The 21100-nt window shown below is 41.2% G+C and overlaps 1 protein-coding gene across 2 annotated transcripts in view; it reads left to right on the plus strand.

Moving 5' to 3' along the window:
* The window catches only part of CFAP299 (cilia and flagella associated protein 299), a 426508-nt gene that overhangs the window by 106868 nt on the left and 298540 nt on the right, over positions 1 to 21100 (plus strand). For both annotated transcript variants that reach the window (XM_083157702.1, XM_083157711.1), the window contains exon 3: positions 19458 to 19548. In XM_083157702.1, the coding sequence (XP_083013828.1) occupies positions 19458 to 19548 (91 nt within the window). The remainder of the gene's footprint in view (positions 1 to 19457; positions 19549 to 21100) is intronic.

Consider the following 21100-nt stretch of genomic DNA (forward strand, 5'->3'; position numbering starts at 1 on the left):
TAATTCAATTAATTAAGTATTAATAATATAGCAGCCTAGTAGGTAGAGAAAATAAACTACTAGGTAGGTAGGCAGTAGCACTGCCAGTGGTCAACACAAAAGGTAGTTACACACCACCAGTAGCTTTATGCAGTGCACCAGCAGAATTTATAATAATTAATTTTATTATTAGGTAATGTTTGGCAGTGGCACACGTCAGTGCACCAGCAGCATGGAATTATTTTTTACAGTCCCACGCAGCACAAGTATTATTTCTTAATTAAATTATATATAGTAGCCTAGTATGTACTAGGTAGGTACACTTAGGCAGTAGCACTGCCAGGGGCAACAGTGGACTGAGTAACTAAATAATACTGGCAGCACCAGTGGACTATATATATAATATAATTAATTATTAATATAATATATAATATTACAGCACAGCACCAGAGGTAGGCCCCAGCACAGAGGAGACAATAGTACTACAAGTACACAGTTAGACTGTCCTCCTTGCTTGGGAGATCCCACCCTAAGCAGAGAGGAGAACAGAGTACACAGCAGCAGTGAGGGAGACAGCCCCAGCGAATAAAATAATTACAGCACAGCACACCAGAGGTAGACCGCACAGAGGAGACAGTAGTATTACAAGTACACAGTTAGACTACACAGCAGCACTGAGAGACAGCCCCAGCGAATAAAAAATATTGCGTTCAAGCTCAAGCTCAAGTTTAAGCCCCAGCAGCAGCAGCAACCCACTACTAGACTGGAGTGAATATGGCGGGCGCAGCAGCCGCTATTTAAAGCCTCGCGAAATCCGGCGCCGGGAGATGACGTTCTGACCACGCGGACGGACCCGAGTCAGGCGGGAATCTCCGAACGCTGCTCGGAACCGGGCTCGGAATGATGATGTCTGTGGGGGCTCGGATCTCTGGAATCTGAGTCTGCACATCTCTAGTGTATAGGGTGATGTGCGCTGAGCGATCTGTGGTTGCTCAGCACTACAGTGATGCATCGCCATGTGTGTGTATAGGGTGATGTGTGCTGAGCGATCTGTGACACATCGCCCCATGTGTATGGGGCTTTAAGTCTAAACAGAAATAACTTTTTGAAAGAGTTTATATAATTCTAAAGTAACTTCATACTGGATGTTGCAATGTGTAAGCAGAAAATAAAAGGATAATTTGAGCCCATGGAGTACGTATCTGATTCAGACCTGATCGCTCATCTGTAAGTTTGCTGATGGCTGCGAGTGGTTAGCCGCCGCCCAGACAGAAAGAAAACCTGCCTTGTGTAAATCTGCCAGTGAATTGCGAAAATATGTCTCTCTGCTATCCCCTGGCACATCCATACACAATTCGCTTTCCATTGAATGCTTTTTTCCACTCTGTGGAAGTTAGTCTGACCCTTCCACAACTTTGCGACAGAGACAGGCTGTTCGAGGCTGGCACTGATGTCAAAGACCCACCCTTAAAATGCCAGGGTATGTCTGCTTTTTTCTCACACGCCAAGAAAATGGCTGGTTACACCCCCAAATGCTGCCTTCATGTCAGTCAAAATGCAAGGGGGTTGTAAATTGCTATTTACCCTATTTCTGTTGCTATGTAGGCTTGTGCTTGCTTTTGTACCACGGATTGATCTATTTTAACCAAAGGCATAGAGTCTTATGCAGGGTACACACTAGAACTATTTGCCCCAATATGATCCAATTTAGATACAATCTCGACCGATTGTATGTAAATTGGGCATGTTTTGGGCCATTTCTGATCTGATCCCGATCTGGTGTGCGGCCCAGCGGGTCATTAGGTCGTTTCTCAGATCCTAGCTGCAGCAGGTAGGATCTGTAAACAACCATTCTAGTGGTTACGGATCGGGCCCGGATAGAATGCAGTTCGTGAGCGGGTCATGAGCTCCACAGATTGTCACGATCGTCTTATGACCTGCATCGTTCTGGTCTGTACCCAGCTTAATAATCAAGTAATATACAAAGGCTCAATATTTAATATAGGTATTTTTCATTATCTGTTTTAATATGTTTTATATAACAAAGTCTGAAAGCATTCAGATTATAATGTTTGTATTACTTTTCAGAAAATATTGCTGCTGTAGTGAAAAACTTTAGTCAACTAACTAAAATGATATCGTCCTTGAGCACACACAGGTGTATCGTATCTGGCATCGTCCATTGTTTGCTTAGTATTTGCCAGGTAATTGAAATGCTGCAATGGTCTATTACCCAAGAACAGAAAAACAACTTGGTTTAACATGTGTACACTTTGCTTTTTCCACTTAGGAGTATTCCATGCCGTAAGCAGTCTTTTTATTGTTAGGGGTTTAACCATAGCAGGGTCATTGTCTTTTTGTAAATGGGTATGTTTGCTAAACATCATTTTGTGTATGCTAAGGGGTACTATACTGCCAGTTCTCACTTCATAGCAGATCAAACAGAATCATACTGAATATGCAGAAAAGGGTGATTGATTATCTAGAAAACATGTCCTTTCACAGTGCATGCAATTGTACCTGCTGTTCTGCACGCATGTCCACATTCTTAAAATGTCATTTTCAGCATAGTGTCATTTGAAAACTATCCAGTATTAAACGTATTTATGGGCCTTATTCAGAGATGTCTAATGCCGCAGGAGGTGTATTGTGTAAAATCACTCCTCCCAGGCTTGCTTACCCTCCCAGAATGGCCAATCAACGAATGAATCAATTCCGCCTCCCGCAAGGGAAGGTGACCAAGTCTCCAGTTTGCCGGCCAGAGCCCCCGCACCCCCATTCCCCGCTGATTCAATTTCCAGTTCCGTGGAGAGGGGGCAAGGCAAAAATGACCCAGTAGTGGCATTTTGCATTATTTATGTCCCACCCCCTCTCCGCAGCCCGCTAATCAAGGAGTTTTGCTGAATTGGGGTGGGGCCAAGTGACTTCAGCCTTGTCCCCACCCCCCCTGATGAGTGAGGTGAAAATAAAAGTAGGCAAGTATGCACCTCCTGCCAGCTTATGTGATCCGCTTTTCAAAACACTCCTTAATGCAGCCCCCTTACAGCCCCCAATTTGCTGAACACTGTCACTTACATGACATCTGTAGCTGAACTGATGCAGGGTCTGAACTATGTGCAGACGGTGTGCCAGCCCACCTCTTCTCTGGCAGGGCAATAGACAATGGTCTTATGACTCAAGTCACTGGGAACTTCTCTACTGCACTGGTGCAAATCTCATGAAAAATGTGCATCCCAATGATATTTGCTGGTGTAATAATGTGGGACTCTGGAGATATACTGTAACATACCTCCCAACTGTCACGATTTCGTCGGGACAGTCCCGATTTTCGGGTCCTGTCCCGACGTCCCACCCGCGGCAGGCATTGTCCCGATGCGGGGAGTGGCAGTTGGGAGACCCCGCAATCTAGTAGAATAGACGCTGTGCGCATGCGCACAGCGTCTATTCTCGTATGAAAATGAGGTCGCGGCTAATTAGCATAAGCCGCGCCCTCATTTGCATACGCCCCGCCCCCTTTTCGGACGCTCGCGCGGCTTCGCCGCGCGAGTGTCCCTATTTCCTCCGGCCAGAAGTTGGGAGGTATGCTGTAAGTATATGCCACACACTGTCCACCCATTATAGATACACCAATGCTTCCATGCACATGAAGGGATTGGAGCTACTGGGTATCTATTGGGCGCTGGCAAGGGGTGTTTTGTAAAGCAGCTACCAATGGGACTGAGTAGGTCCCAAAAAAAAAGAAAAAAAAAAAGAAAAAAGGTAGCGCTAAAACCAATGAGGATTTTTAAAAAGAAAATAACATTTTTTGGTACACATACATGAATACATGCAAGACAGACCAAGAATTTACAGGAACTGGAGGCTTTTTGCCAATAAGAATGGGCAGCTTTACCATCTGAGAAAATATAGAGCCTAATCCACAACTACCACAAAAGACTTCAAGCTGTCATTGATGTTAAACGGGCAATACATTAAGAACTGGGGTATGTAAACTTTTGATCAGGGTCATTTGGGTAGTTTCTGTTGTCATTATGATTTAAAGAGTAAAAACAGTTGTTTGACAATAAATGGCTTCACCCAACCACTAACCATGAGTAAAAGAAATGTTTGTGAGTTATCATTCATATTCTCTGACAAACGGCCAGAATATCACAAATTCTACTAGGGTATGTAAATGTATGAGCACAACTATATACTGTTACCCGTCCTGATAAAGAAGCCAGATTAAAGTGCTTCAAAACGTTGACTTCAAACAGTATGTATTTTTATTAAAAATGTTTTTTTGGATGTCAACAGTACATAAAAAGAGATTTCTATGTACTGTACTGTTGACATCCGAAAAAACATTTTTAATAAAAATACATCTTGTGGATGAACAAAGCCTCTTCCTAATTGAGTCGGAGATTACGGACAATCCCTTTGAAATTGTTATAGGCGCCAAATCACTATTGGGTGGTATGTTTTTGTGTTAATTCCCTAACCCTCAGGGAATTTAGTGATTGGGCTGCCTCATTTAATTGTGTATAATCTATCAATTAATAACAGCACGTAGTGGAATTTTGGAATATAATATATATATATATATATATATATATACACATATATATATATATAATCTCTAATCTTGTGTATATATATATATATATATATATATATAATATATATATATACACACACACACACACACACACACACAAGATTATAGATTAATAAAGGGTACTGAAAATACCCTTATGATAATTTAGAGCTTTCAAAACATGGAATGACTTCACTGCTTATTGAAATTTAACGACCTTGACCATTTTCTTTTTATGGTGGATGATGTATGAGTAATTAAATTAATTTACGATCTTACTCAAGGAGAAAAGTACAAACATTCCCTGATAACCTTCTGTTAGAATGCCCTTGACTAACATGACATTTATCATGAATTTAACAGGAGTTCTATATTTACTAATAGTTAATGGGGTTTTTTTTTTTGTTTGATTGAATTTCAAGATAGTGCTCAAATGTACTCTACCAGTGAGAACATCCCACACAATCTCTCTAGCATTATAGTAGAAAGTAAAAAACAGAGGCCATAACTCAACTAATCCAATCTATATTTCATTTTAAATAAACAGAATAAATTAAATACTGGCATTAGTTTCCAAAAGAGCAGCATAATGCAAGGTAGCATACCATTTCACAATCTGGTTTTATATTGTCTGTCAGTGCAACCTATACAGATATTTGTGTTTCTGAACTTTTTACATGTCAGGTTCTTTCAGAACATGTTAAAAAAATTCCTAACATGCCCTTCTCAAGTTATTATATATAATCTGTGACACAAATATTGAGCATGTTTCCAATCTCTGTGCAGTATATATACCTCACAACTTTTGGTCCCATGGACTCGTGATTTTTGCATGCCACAGGTGCTCACAAAAAGGTGCTTGATCTCAGGAGTTGGTATGGCCTAGGGTGAGAGGGGCGTGGTCTCAGTCCTTACCTAGCAGCCTCTGCCTCACCTCCCTGCACTGTTAAGATAATTTGCAGAGCAGCAGAGATCAAAGGCTACCTCAACCTTTCCCTCTGGGTGGGAGTGGGGTGCCTGCTGGAATGGGACAGTTGGCAGGGATGAGTTCATAAGGATGCTGGTTTCAGCTTGAACCCAAATTTTGTATACGGAAATGTTTTAATAATGCATTAAAAGTAGATACAGATGTAGCGCCACTCATTTAGCCTCCGCCAGCCCCCGCCATCTACCGGAAGGGGTTGTGCGCAAATGAGACGCTCGATTTCCACCGGTCCCCACCGCCTCCCTAACCCTGCCCAAAATGTTGTATGTCAGTAAATCCCCCCATTTCAGTTATTTCCCCTTAGGTCAGCTAGATGTATAAATCTTTGTTGTCTGGACAAGTGATATGAATTACCGCGCATGTGTGGCAGCTTTTCAGGCAGAGAGCTGTGATGGATGTACAGTAGCTCTAACTAACAATTATACATAGTCAGAAGCAGCATACTTACAATGAAGGAGCAAATAGCTCTCTCAGTAAGATGTCTGCACCCAGTGAGACAAGCCACAGGATCTAATCCTTCCTATGAATACTTAGCAGTGTATTTAAAATAAATGATAATGTCAATAAATTTGGTGCAATGTAACAAGAATGATATAAATATATGTTTATATAACGTGGTATGTCAAAATACGACCCTCCCTCACACAAGACACTACTAAAACTCTTATCCATGCACTCATTATATCCCACATTGATTATTGCAATAGTGTTCTTACTGGTCTTCCCATGAACAAACTCTCGCCACTGCAATCCCTTTTAAATGCTGTTGCTAGGCTGATCTTCCTAGCAAGACGCTCATCATCTGCTGATCCACTCTGCCAGTCCCTCCATTGGTTGCCTGTATTTTACCACATTCAAGACCTGTGCCTGTCTTCTGCATGGATCACTAGCTCCCATTCACTATTACAGGACTTTCATAGGGCTGCTCCCACCGTATAGAATGCCCTTCCACGCACAATAAGACTCTCTACTAGCCTCCAAACTTTCAAGTGTTCCCTTATATCTCACCTCTTCAGGCAAGCCTATCATATTTAAGTACCACACACACAACCCTCTGAGGCACTTATGTATTATATAGCATCCCTTCTGGACCTGCAACTTAGTGGGAATGCTACAGTATGCTATTACTGGTGCCTGGCCTTGTGTTTTCCTCCTATGTCCCTATAGATTGTAAGCTTGCAGCAGGGCCCTCTAACCCCCAAGTCTGTCTGTTGTTTCCCAGTTTGTTTTATCACTGTCTACAATTGTAAAACGCAACGGAATCTGCTGCATTATATAATTAAATAAATAAATCACTAGCTACCAGTAACATTGCTTTTAATGACACATTGATAAAATGTAATTATACATTGTTAACTGCATAGAAAGGATGCACCTGTGGTCAGTAAAATAGAGAATCTTGGACATGGTAAATAGTATATCCATTTTGTGTGGCAGAACTACTGACATTGGATGAGTTGTGCAGAAAGCAGTTGATAATTCATTATCAACACGTGGCAGGGGCGCAAGGTATATGAGATGCCTTGCCAAGCTGCAGTGTGGGTGAGGGGTAGTCCGCAACTTGTGTATAGCTAAAGAAAGAAGAAAGGTACACTGCGCTAAACACTAGACAAATTTTGAAAATTTAATTGAGTTGAATTACAAATAGTTAAGATTAAAATTAAAATCCAATACCATGGTGCCAGATGGGGTTTTTGAAATGCAACAACATTTAATAAAAAACACATAAACAATATGGCATATTATGACATGAATATAAAACAAATAAAAATTGCAATCAAGGTTGATAAAGCTGTGATATTGGTGAAATGCGTTGGTAGATCTGAGGGAACATACAAAACCCAGTCCTACTTTGCAATACTGCTACTACTGCTATTGGGCTCCGGAATGTATATATCATAACTTCTATCACTAATGTCTTCCTAATGGTACCTCTTAGCCCAATAACTATTACATTTTACTGTTTTTGGCACATACTATCATCCATCCCACAATAATGATTATGAAGATTATGTTTTGTTACTATCTTGAAAACCAACATTATTATTAACACTCCTTGTGTTATTATTCTTGGAAAACGGCATTTGAAGTAATCCAGATAAAACAATATTTATTGCCTTAGTTTAATAATACTTCAGCACTTTGACCTTGTAGTTACTTTTACTTTCTTCTATTCATGGAAGCTTTTATGTTGACATACAACCATAGTTCTTTTTTTTTCAGTTTATTTTGTTAGTCTTATTTATTTTTAAATACTGTATTCTTTGGAACGTTTCCAACTTAGCAGAAGAGCTCACTTTATCATATGTATGAATCGCTCCGCTATTATTAGTGCTTGGATTATCAACTTCTAACCTCAACCTCAAATTGGAGAGTAAATCCAAAGTCATAACTGTTGAGTTGCAAATGTTTTTCAAATGGTTTTCTTTCCTCGACCTTGTCTGGTCAAGAACTGTTTCCCTTTTATTGGGATGAAGCAATCATTCATTGGCAGATTTGGATGTCAAAATGTGTGGATCATGCCCAGTGTAACTAAATGTATCTTAATATTGGATATGGACATCACACTGTAAGATTTTTTATTATTATTATTATTATTATTATTATTATTATTATTATTAATGTATTTCTAGTCTAAGTTTCATATACTTTTGTTGTTACAGAAATTTGATTTTCTTCTTTAAATTCTCAGATTATTTAAAATGACAGCATGTTTTGGTGATGGAAAGTTTCATAGAGGAGAATCCTTAGGTGGCTCTGTAGGTGACACCATTGCTGCCCCACGACCCTTGTTTATGGCTAGCAATGTGCCTGAAATGGCACCATGCTGCCAGTAATGCTGAGGCAGTGTTGCCCTTAGCATCTCTTTGGGTGTTACAGACAGGCACCTTGCATTTAATCCCTGTTACGGCACTCAAAAGTGGCATGTAGGGAAATGGTGACTAAGGATGTACTTTAGACCATGGGGAATCAGGGCTGTCAAGAGTTTTGTCGAGTATTGGTTTTTGAGGGATGTTTTCATGTCTGGGGTGGCATGGCAAAAACTGTTGTGAATATTTGAACCATCTGCAAAGCTGTGTGCCACCTTTGTTGGAGATTAGTTAAACCTTCCTGGAAGGCCCCTATCCAGGTATTTTGTAACAGACACCTTATAAATACTGTATATAACAGTCAGTGTTATTGTTAATCTTAATGAATATTTTACCCCTTATGACTGTCAGGGCATTGTAAGGAGGATAATGTCTTCTATTTGAGCCCTGTTATTGCCCTAAGCATGAAATCACAAGTAAAATGTGGTTTGTAAGCAAGGCCTATGGTCTATAGATTAGTTGAGGGTGCCTTTTTAAGACCAAAACATCAGATGCAAGCTCTCAGCCATCTAACTAAAAAGATATTCAGATTGATAGCAGAAATCAGTTTCACCATATTTTATGTTTTTGACTATAGTAACTGGGAGCATCTAAAATCATTTTTAATTGAAGAACCAATTTGTTCATTGGTCTGATGAGATTTGGAAGTTGCTTTGATTTATGGTTTGGGAGACATGAGACATCTAACCAATCACGCTTCACAGTGCTGTCTGTTTATACTTGCTTACATAATTGAGATTAATGTGAACATACCATATTTCATGTGATTATTACACATATAAAATTAGGTACAGTTATCTGTACTTAAGTTAAAAGATAGATGGGGGATCCTTGTATGGATCTTGGGTTAATGAATAATCCAGCCAGTTACCAGTGACTTGGTCATGACATCACTTACAGTATGGAATGCAGAACAGTGGATAAAAGGTATTGTCACATATTGTTGTACCTGCATTGTCCCACTGTCCCACATGGCCTCAGAATGAGCAGACTCTAATACTGTTTAAGTTTTTTCCTTTTGGACTTGAAACTGGAACACATTTATCTATGCAATCTGCAATCCTTTTTCTTTATATAATTTATGATGTACTGTGGTATATATATATGGTAATGGATGGTCCCAGATGAAAGTACCAACACAGAATGCGAAGCCGCGTGCAAAAAAAGGTGTGGCCTCGTTTGAGGGGGTGTGGCTTAACAGGGCAAGTCACTTCCCCATTTTTAGGAACATAGGGGTAGATTTATTAAGCTCGGTGAAGTGATAATGTGTCTGGTTTTTATCACCGGCCAATCAGCTCCTATCTGTCATTTTTCAAACCAAGCCTGTAACTTCACAGTTAGGAGATGATTGGCCGGTGATAAAAAACAGACACTTTATCACTTCAGAGGACAGGGGTTTTTTGGAGTCTGCACACTACAGAAAAATTATGCCACTGATTGTTTGGGCCTGTGTACCGCTATCTCAATTTATACTTGAAGCGGGGGTGCTATCCTAATCAACTGGAAGTCAATGGAACACAAGAAAGAAAAAGACAGTTGTAGGCGGATGCACTCCTGTTTAGAGAATTTGTAATAAAGTGCTTTTATACACAATTTTCTTTTAAAAAATGGGAGCTCCAGTTATCTTTATTGTTATATTTCTGATAAGGAGATGCCCATTGAGATGCGAAATTAGAAGAGTTTAAAAATTGTAGACAAACAATAACATGAATTGTGCTAGAAAATAAAGAAAGTGTTGATAGAATTTAAAACGTGTTGGCAGATTTTATTATTTTAGGAGGATGTAGCTTAGAATTTCGGGAATAATTCCTTTTATTGTAAATGTCACTGTGTGGATGGAACACACCACTGTGCTATTTATGGAGTTGATAAGTTCAGTATGGCCTTAATAGGCTCAATACTATTCAATTAATAACTGTTTTATCAACTATACTCCTGGGGGTTTGCATTCCACAGGGTTTACATCCTTTTTTGAATACACAATATAAATGGAGATTTGTGCAGAATTCCGTGTGGAGCGTCTACTGTCCAACCCACTGTACAGATTTCCTTGTTACCCCAGCTTCTCTGTTAGTCAACAATGTTAGATTAAATGGATACAGTCCAACAGTGTCAGATATATGTGGTAATCACACACTCTGCAAAAATTGCTACTATGTATTATATAGAGTATATCTGCTGTTTTGAATGGACTGGTTAAGCCTTTGGTTGATCTGGCTTATGGGGACCTCTGCTGGACGAAGATGGTATATTTGCTAATTACTAGCATACACGTTATATGGGGTTGGTAAACCTTTCATGGGTACCATGTGGGATGACCACAGTTTATTTGCAAAGGAACCTATTCAGTGTTGGACAGAATTCTTCCCACACCTGTGTGTTGGGAAGTGAGACCGCTGCGAGTGCAGTGACCTTATCTTAACACAAGTGGTGGACCAAACACATTTAATCACATTAAATCACAATAGCTAACATCAGTGTATCCTATAATCTGCCAAACACGGGGTTGTGACACGTGTTTCGCATCAAAGCTTTCTCAAACAAGCTTGTGCTATTGTGATTTAATGTGATTAAATGTGTTTGGTCCACCACTTGTGTTAAGATAAGGTCACTGCACTCGCAGCGGTCTCACTTCCCAACACACAGGTGTGGGAAGAATTCTGTCCAACACTGAATAGGTTCCTTTGCAAATAAACTGTGGTCATCCCACATGGTACCCATGAAAGGTTTACCAACCCCATATAACGTGTATGCTAGTAATTAGCAAATATACCATCTTCGTCCAGCAGAGGTCCCCATAAGCCAGATCAACCAAAGGCTTAACCAGTCCATTCAAAACAGCAGATATACTCTATATAATACATAGTAGCAATTTTTGCAGAGTGTGTGATTACCACATATATCTGACACTGTTGGACTGTATCCATTTAATCTAACATTGTTGACTAACAGAGAAGCTGGGGTAACAAGGAAATCTGTACAGTGGGTTGGACAGTAGACGCTCCACACGGAATTCTGCACAAATCTCCATTTATATTGTGTATTCAAAAAAGGATGTAAACCCTGTGGAATGCAAACCCCCAGGAGTATAGTTGATAAAACAGTTATTAATTGAATAGTATTGAGCCTATTAAGGCCATACTTAACTTATCAACTCCATAAATAGCACAGTGGTGTGTTCCATCCACACAGTGACATTTACAATAAAAGGAATTATTCCCGAAATTCTAAGCTACATCCTCCTAAAATAATAAAATCTGCCAACACGTTTTAAATTCTATCAACACTTTCTTTATTTTCTAGCACAATTCATGTTATTGTTTGTCTACAATTTTTAAACTCTTCTAATTTCGCATCTCAATGGGCATCTCCTTATCAGAAATATAACAATAAAGATAACTGGAGCTCCCATTTTTTAAAAGAAAATTGTGTATAAAAGCACTTTATTACAAATTCTCTAAACAGGAGTGCATCCGCCTACAACTGTCTTTTTCTTTCTTGTGTTACTTTATCACTTCACCAAGTTTAATAAATCTGCCCCACAGAGCCTTGAGAAAAACATCCTAAGCGCATAGTAGCACTATGTTTGTCAGCATTTGAATTAATTGAATTAGTGCCGACTACACCTTGTTACACATACACACACACATATATATAGTTTCACAGGGTCCGGCACTCCCAATAATAGTATACAGCTTTGCCTGGTGCCAGCACAAGAGTTAGAACAGAGTGCAGGGAAGGTGCGACACTCAGAATTTCTTATAATAACAAACCAACAATAGTGGTATGATGCGACAACGTTCCAGTTGTATTTACACAACTTTTTTCAAGTTATATACATATATATATATACAGTATACACACACACATAAAAATATATACATATATATATATATATCCAGGGACATATATATATATATATATATATATATATATATATATATAGAGAGAGAGAGAGAGATAAAACCGGGGGACAGACAGATTTCCGCGGGTAGGACAGGCAGAGGCGTAGCTAGGGTGGAGCCGGCGGAGCACAAGCTCCAGGCGCAGACATGTCACCTGGCGCCGGAGCTCTGCCGCCGGCTCCCCTGCCCTGCTCGCCTGCTCCGGTCTGCGGAGCACTGGGAAGCGCATCAGGGTCTGCCGGAAGTGATAGAGAGCGTCCTCACACTGGGAGCCCAGATCCTCTGCTACAGTGCAGAGAGCCTCTGTGCCTACCTCCCTCCGTTTGAAGCGCTCGCTGCTGTTCCGTGCTATGCTGCTGGTGCTGGTGCCGGAGCTGCCTGCATAGCTGCGGGGACAGAGGAGCCAGATGACGGGGTGAAGCTGTGCAACCGCGAGTGGGGGTCCCAGTGGAAGCGGCTGTCACCGGAGCAGGACGAGGATCAGGAGTGGTGGAGCCTCGGGTACGGGGGGAGAGTGGCAGGTGAGAAGCAGACGGGAGGGGACACTGCACACTGGAGTGGGGCATAGGGCAGCATTGTACCCACTGGCACATGTGTTCCCTGTCTGTGACTGAGAACTTTTTTTTTAAAGTAACTCAGAGCAGATCTCCCGCTACCCTGTCATTGCTGCATTCCCTAGCAGGCTTTATTCCCTCTCCATCACTCCCATCAGGGGCAAGAGCCCCTGCATACATCCCAAGGTGATTCCTCTAATATTACAATGATATATGCATATATACATTTATTTAAAAAAAAAAAAAAAATATATATATATATATATATATATGCTCCAAATGCAGGCACTCCACACGTTTCAATGCAGATAAAAAGCTGTATTTCAGGTGCTCCACATAGCCAAGTACTTCCGTCCTCAGGGCATGGGCAACAGCTACCACAGGTAAGACATAGACAAAGTGTGTACCCACACACACTTTGTCTATGTCTTACCTGTGGTAGCTGTTGCCCATGGTGTGGAGTGCCTTCATTTGGAGCATATGTTGGAAGACTACAAGTGCACCCACCACGCTGTTATTTAAACTACATGGAGTGCCGGCATATTGCAAGTATATATATATATATATATATATATATATATATAATTCAATAAGTCTCAAACATACAGTTATTTAACCTACATATGTAATGTATATTAAATGTTCTCTGTCCCCGACCACAAGGCATTCACTAAGTAGGTAGGAGTATGCGACACTCACAGACAACACGTACTCAGAAACCGTGTGAGAAGCCCAAAAGGTTTGGAGACGCTATCCTGTCACTTTCTGTCTTCCCTTCCCTTGTAGACCGATCCTATGACAGTCGGGGGGGGTTGGGGCGTGAAACATGCCCTTGCTCCGGGCACCGTGGAACCTAGCTACACCACTGAGGACAGGGGGTGACAGGCTGCCTGCCTTGAATCTAGGCTGGCAGCACTGCAAATGAGTCAGATCGTCGGTGTGAGTGTGCAAACTTGCATTTTTTAGCCTTGAATCTCCGCCGGCGCTGCTCCGACCTGCTGCCTTGAAGCACGCTGCAGGGGGAGGGACCGAGACACCATACAGATGGAGGCAGATGCCCGGGCCATCGCCCATGTTCCGCAAAGGACCATGAGAGGAGCTGTATGCAGTCGCACATGCGCGCAGCCCTCACATGGCTAACTTTATGGTGGCAATAAGGTACAAAACGTGGGGCGGCGGCGGGCATTCAAATTTAAATAAAGTTAAAAGTGCATTAATAAAACAACCGGGCAGTCTAATGGGTGGTCCGATGCACCTCCGGACCACCCCTTAGATTCGCCTATAGTACTGTTGTATGGTCATATATGCTCAAGGACCCAATCTTTGAGGAAGATATTAAATCACTAAGTAATGAACAACTAAGTGCATGGTAAGTTTTTCTCACAGAGCCTGCTTCATTAGGATACAGTATATCAGAATTTGGGGAGCTGAATGATTGCAGTTATACAGCTAGTTTAGTACCATTACATAACTGTAATGTCAGTGCCGGCTGCTGTGCAACCCTGGACAGAGCAACACTTGAATTGCTCCATTTAGTGCCTTATTGTGGCTGTCGACTTGCAAAACACTTGAATTCCCCCCACAGATGTGAGGAGCAGCACTAGAATTTTATTATATATGATTTACAAGGTGGTAATACAGTATTAATATGAGTTGATACATTCTGAAAGGCAAAGGTTAAAAAATGTAGACAAATGTTTTGTAAGACCTTGTAACCTTTGTTTTATAGTTTTTCACAGTGATTGTCACATTTTATAATTAGGATTGTAATTGGAAGCATATAAACTACATCGAATGGTTTACCTTTGTTAATGTATTTAACATTTTTCACTCAGCATTTGCGTAGTTTGTAAGCATGGATCAGTTAAGAATCTACTTATAGGTGCCATCTGTATTTCATTTAGTGGGACGTCCCAAACAAAGCATTAGCAATGTGAAACCTTTACAGAATGTTTTTGTGTTAGAAACATTACTTTGGGAACTAAGTGACATAATCATCATTATTTATAACTTACTTAACACACAATGGGCCGGGTTCAGAGAATTACATATATTTATGTAAATCTCAGATGTATAATGATCTTTACATGTATAGGACCCGCATTGCGCTAGGGGAAGATTTGGTCCTGTGATGTTGGACGCAGTCCCACTATTTTGTGCATAAAATAGTGTATTTACAGTACATTCTTTTGCAGACATATGCAACAGGTCAGCACCAATAGCATATGCACGCAGTTTGTGTAGTGCATATGTCTCATACAACTTACACACTTAACCAAAAAACTCTCATCTATATCAGGTAAATCTGTGAATTACTGCTATAATTAACAACAAGGGTTATATTCAATGTTTTTTGCTCGCTGTCACAGCTCCCACGGTCAGTATCCAACTGACCCCCTGCAAACGCCAATTCCACGTCGCTGGGTTTTTGCAGCGGCCGACAAACAGTGAGTCTCGCGGCTAAATGCAGCTGGCTCCCTGCAATAGCTGCGAACCTCGCTGTTTGGGGGAACGCTCATCTTCCTCTGACAGCGAGGGTTCCCCTGGAACATTGAATATGGTGAGCGGCCAGCACCGGGGTTAAACGGCGAGGGTCGCTTGTTTTTGGTGATCCCCGCCGTTTAACCCCCTCGCTGGCTCCATTGGATACAGCCGGCGAGAGGGTTAAATGGCGTGGATTGCCCCAAACAGGGAGGCTTGCGGCCAATGCAGGGAGCCTGCTGCATTTAGCCATGAGCCTCGCTGTTTTAGCAGCCGCACACACCGTTTCTCCATTGCTGCAAAAACCCAGTGAAGGGGAAACGGCATGTGCAGGGGGTCAGTTGAATACGTCAGTGCCACTGAACTGGACTTATGCAGCAATATCACTGGACTGGATTTATGCAGCAATATCACTGGACTTGACTTATGTACCAGTATACAGTAGACTGGAGCCCACTGGACTGGACTTATGCAGCAATATCACTGGACTTTAACGGCAGTATTACTAGACTTATGCAGCAGTACCAATGGACTGTAATGTCAGTGCCACTGGACTGGACTTATGCAGCAATATCACTGGACTGAACTATACACACAGTATCTCTGGACTGGACTATAGAGCACTTTCACTGGACTGGACTATACACACAGTATTACTTGACTGGACTATACAGCACTTTCATTAGACTGGACTATACAGCAGTATCACTGGCACTGGACAGGACTATAAAGCACTTTCACTGGACTAGTACAGCAGACAGCACTGTCACTGCACAGGACAGCACTACTGGACAAGGTATCACTATCACTGGACTGGATGGCGGGACGACAGGCTGGCCAGCAGTCAGGCAGTTGGCCAGGACATGCTGCCTCTTCACTCTCCTAGACTGGAGTGAAGATGATGTCCGGCCGGCCGCCCCTTTAAAGGGTCCAAATCTCGCAAGATCAGACGGCGGGATCTCGTGAGGTCCGGAGACCCGTGTTACGAGTATGGGCAGGAATTCCCAAAAGGGAATCAAAATCAACTTTTAGTGAATATACCCCCAAGAATTTCATTTCTTTGAACTGCGTTCATGTAGTTGCACATTGATCCCTCTTAGCAACCTGGACAAGTTCCCAATAGAAGAATTGGGGCTTCAGGAACTAATTCATTCTAAAATGAATGTCAGTTTACAGAACCATCCTGATGTTTGATGTAATGAATGTAGGTATCCATCATAGGCGTGCGCACATTGAGTGTTAAGGGTTCACAGGCACCCCTAATGCTGTGCCCACCCTTATGAGCACCTCCATGCTGCTAGCAATACCTTTAACCAAAGACTTTTGCTTTTTAGAACTGTATTCCGTTTAAAGAAGCGCCCATCAATCAATAATGTGTGTTTGCCTTGGTAATTGTACTAGACCATTGTCATATTACTACATACCTGTGTCATCCATATATGTGTATGACTGTATTTGCATGTGCTTTTAGTGTTACACAGAGTAATTAGAAGATGAAAACTGAATAGGCAGGAGATTATGGTGTGGCTGAGAGACGTTTTATATTGTAGCGAGTGCCAATAGATGACGGAAGACACGCCTGATTGGCGGTGTTAGACATGCCCAATAGGTGGAGCTACTCACACCTCTTTGACGGTGCACCCCCTAATAAAATGAGCTGCGCACACCTATGGTCTCCATACTAGTGTATGAGTTATCAATCTCCCATTCTAACTAGGTAATGTATAGGTCTGATCCATTAATTTTACATTTGCAAATTAAATACTATGTTTGCACCTCTAAAAAGGATAATGAATAGGCTCATTCATCACATAAAATGCCCCTGTTGTACCAATGAAACTTACTGTGAAGATGAGCCAGTGTAGTTTGTTGTGAGAGACTGAAGCAAATGCTGTGACATTGGCCCTTATTCTGATTGATGCGGACTTTACCGCGTTCTTACGGATAGCGTCTTTACGGCGTCTGCGCATGCGTGGAGAACGCTACGCGCATGTGCCACGCCTTGACTCGGTACCAGTTCGGACAAAGCCCGTCCAAAACTGGTCCCCGCAATCAGTCGGGAAATAGGGGCGTATTATGGGCGTCATGCGGAATGACACATGGGCGTAGTTTCAAAGTGGGCAAAACGGGGCGGAAACATGGGCGGACACGGGGGAGTACACTTATGTTGGGGGGCGTACATTCGGAAACCACTCCGAATGCACGCGAGCAAAAAGGGCTGAAATGTGCGGTGTCCACAAGTGTACTATTGCTTTGCGGACACCACTCGTTCATGCGGTAGGCGAACGTACGCCTAATGACTACAACCATTAACACCTGAACCCAATACAATCTACTCCTTTACTCATTACTCACTAATAGGACGCTTGTCAGTGCTTTAATTGAAACCATTGCACTTCAATTGCTGTAAGGGTTAATGTGTGCAATGCATGTGTTAGGCATGCTTGTAAGGATATATTGGAATCTAATTGATTCCATTTCCAAATAAGCAGTTTTTTATGAGGATAGGTAATTGAATAAGTGGGTCATGTGATGTCTTGCAGAAGATACTTCATAGTGGGTTGTTTGGCGTAAATACTCCGCTTACGTGCGGTAGCACCGCTTGGCTCCCGGTCGGATGCGGTATTCCCGAGCATACTCTGTAATACTCTGTAATACCGTGCCGAATCGGAGTGTTTCTCCCGCACACGCATGGTTTGTATGTCGTCCGTAAACACGCCCTGTTCTTAAAGAGTGAGTCCGTCCGAATGCGGAGGACACGTGGGCGTTTCTACGGACGATGGCCGCACGCGGCAAAACACCGTGGCGTGCGGACCGCTCCGTAAGAATGCGGGAATTTCCGCACAGATCAGAATAAGGGCCATTGTTTTGTGATCAAAAGTACATTTTCACAGTGGCATATTTCTATAGGTGGCAGGTTGTATGGGGCACATAGGCCTCTAGGGCCGGGGGGGGGGGCACACTGCATACCCTATTTGTCACCTACCAGCTGCTGCAACGACCAGTGGCGCCACTGATAGCTGCATAGGCACTGTGCAGCTCGGCGGGCATGTGTTCCCTGCATGTAATGTTTTAAAGTAATGTATGCAATGTCCTCTCCCCCCCCCCCCCCCATCCCTGCTTGATGCTGCACTGTAATCTGAAAAAAATTCTTAGTGTGCGCAAGCACATATGGCCAATAAAGTTGATTCTATTCTATATTCTATTCTATTCTACACTCATTTCTTCCATACTTATCTCGGCTGATACAGGTTTCCTCAAAATAATTAAGGAAAGAATAAAGAATAATTTTAAGGCTTTTCATTCTATTGGTAAATTTAAATTGCCCATCTGCGAAGTTTTCAGTGCTCAGGTACATACTGGGCCTAAGTGTGAAAAAGTGTGAGCATACTGGGCCTAAGTGTGATGCATGCAAAAGTGCATGCATCAGATTCTATTGGCTTGCTACATGTGTAAGAATTGAGCCCACGATCAGCATTTATAGACTCAGTAACAACGATTGGTGCCCTTGAACACCAGCTCCTCATACAGCCCTAGGGGGTCCTGGCCAATGAGGTTCTCCGCTGGGAGACCATTTCTGATTTGACTAGTTCAGTTTCGTGGATGCTCTCTAGGACTATTCTAGGACATCAGCAACTATTTTGAGATCTTCCTAGTGATTTAGAGAGCGCCGGCAAATGCAGTCTTTTTACGATGAACTTTAAAGTTACATTTTATTCTTTCTACATTTGCAGGTGGATCTACATCTACAGACATAAAAGAAAGTATCTGATTCATTTTCCAAGGTCATTTTCCAAGGTGTCAGAAAGTAGAAATGCATTTCTGCAAATAAAGTTGAACCTTAATGACATTCCAAGTCTTCTAATATACCAATGTAAAAAATATGAAGTGGAATTATTAATTATTATTAAAAAAATAATAAAACTGGTTAAGAGATGCAGTGAGAAATGTATACTATCGAGGTCGCATCTGAAAAGCAAATTCAGCTAAAATGGCTTTAATGTAGTAATAACAATTAACCATGTTTTATCTATTACTAGATTATTATAAGTATTTCATGGAAAACACAGATTTATTCATCTTTATCAATGTTTTCCTATTTTCCAGGACATTGTCAAGTGCAGGAAAGGAATTGAAAGACAATTTCCTGAAAGCATTAGCCTTAAGGGAAGAAGCAAATCGCAATGGGAAGATGACTGTGAGTACAGTACTTTGGGTTCTCAACAACTTTCTGTACGTTAGAAAACTGTGCTGAAGGATATAGTAAATGCAAAGTGTTTATTGCCAATGGTCACACTCCACTGATATAGAAATTAATATTACTGTATACCTCTGAGAATTAGGCAGCTGAATTTTTTATCTTTATGAATGTACTGTACATTTATGTATGTGTGTCTTTTAATTTTTTTTCCAAATATATTTTATTGATCCTCATAAATACAAATAATATGAGCAAAAATCAAGGGTGTTTTGAATGAGGAACAAATCACATTTTTCTAATTTTCCAACAATCCAAAACCGAAAATACAGTAAAAGGACAACATGGTGGCTTCTGAATTGAAACAAAATTGGGAAAGAGTATGGTACCAAAAATTATCATAATATATATATATTAAAAAAAACAGACAAAATGCACCATTAAGATAGGAGAAGACATAATATATCAATGTACATATACAAAAAAGATTTAAAGGAGAAAAAATTATAAGAAAACAAAATAAAACAGAACAAAACAAAAAGGAAACTTACAAACATACAAAAAAATTATTAGGAACAATTGCCCTTACCTAAGTCCAAGCCATCGACTCATCTATGGACAGATCCAGCAAGAGATATAAATAGGAGAGAAGATAAGTGAAGGGAGAAAAAAGGGGGTGGGAGCAGTGTTCCCTCTAAGCTGTGCGCACGTGCGCGCGCACACACCTTGACGAGCATGCGCACAGACATTACAACTGAGCGCACAAAGCAGCAGTGGTCCCTTTTTGCAGTTGTGGACTCAATTAATGTGTGTTTCACCCATTAACTACATTGTGTGCTGTGTTTTGAATGTTTAAATGTTTAATATCATTTTGAAGTAAAGTTAACACAAATTCTGAATGTCATTTTCCAGTTAAATATAAGTGACGCACAAAAATGTAAGTTTCATTCGAAAGTTGCACAGCCAAAATTTTTAGCCGCACACAGGCTTCGTAAAATTAGAGGGAACATTGGGTGGGAGCGAGAAAGGAGAGCGAAAGAGGAGGTGAGAGGGGTACAGCTATAATCAACAGTAAAACAGGGGTTTTATTCTGAAGAAGTTGCAGAGTATACCACAAAGTAGACTGGAAGCATGCCTGAATATCCGCTTTAGTCCTAGAAAGTACGGTCTGGATGTATTTATCCCAACTCCTGTATTTACCCCAACAGAACTGGGGTCATCGATTCCTTATGCAGAGATGCTTCCAACCAGTCCATGGTAAACAGAAAAAGTAATCGAGAGGTATCCATCTCCAAAGAAGGAGCAGAAGCTTGTCTCCACTGTTGCAAAATGACCTTTTTGCCAACTGCTGAGAGGAGTACTAGAAGTTTATTGCAGTGTTTGGGGATAGATAGTTGATCAGCAACATACTCGAACAGCACCCAAGATACATTACAATGAAAAGTAAATTTCAATAAAGAGGTAGCATAATCATATAGGGTATTCCAAAATGTTTGTACAGTATGTGGGGACAAGCCCAAAAACAGTGATACAAATCAGCTTTGAGTGCGTA

Source organism: Crinia signifera, chromosome 1 (assembly GCF_055691185.1).
Source record: "Crinia signifera chromosome 1, ASM5569118v1, whole genome shotgun sequence".
NCBI classification, from domain to species: Eukaryota; Metazoa; Chordata; class Amphibia; order Anura; family Myobatrachidae; genus Crinia; species Crinia signifera.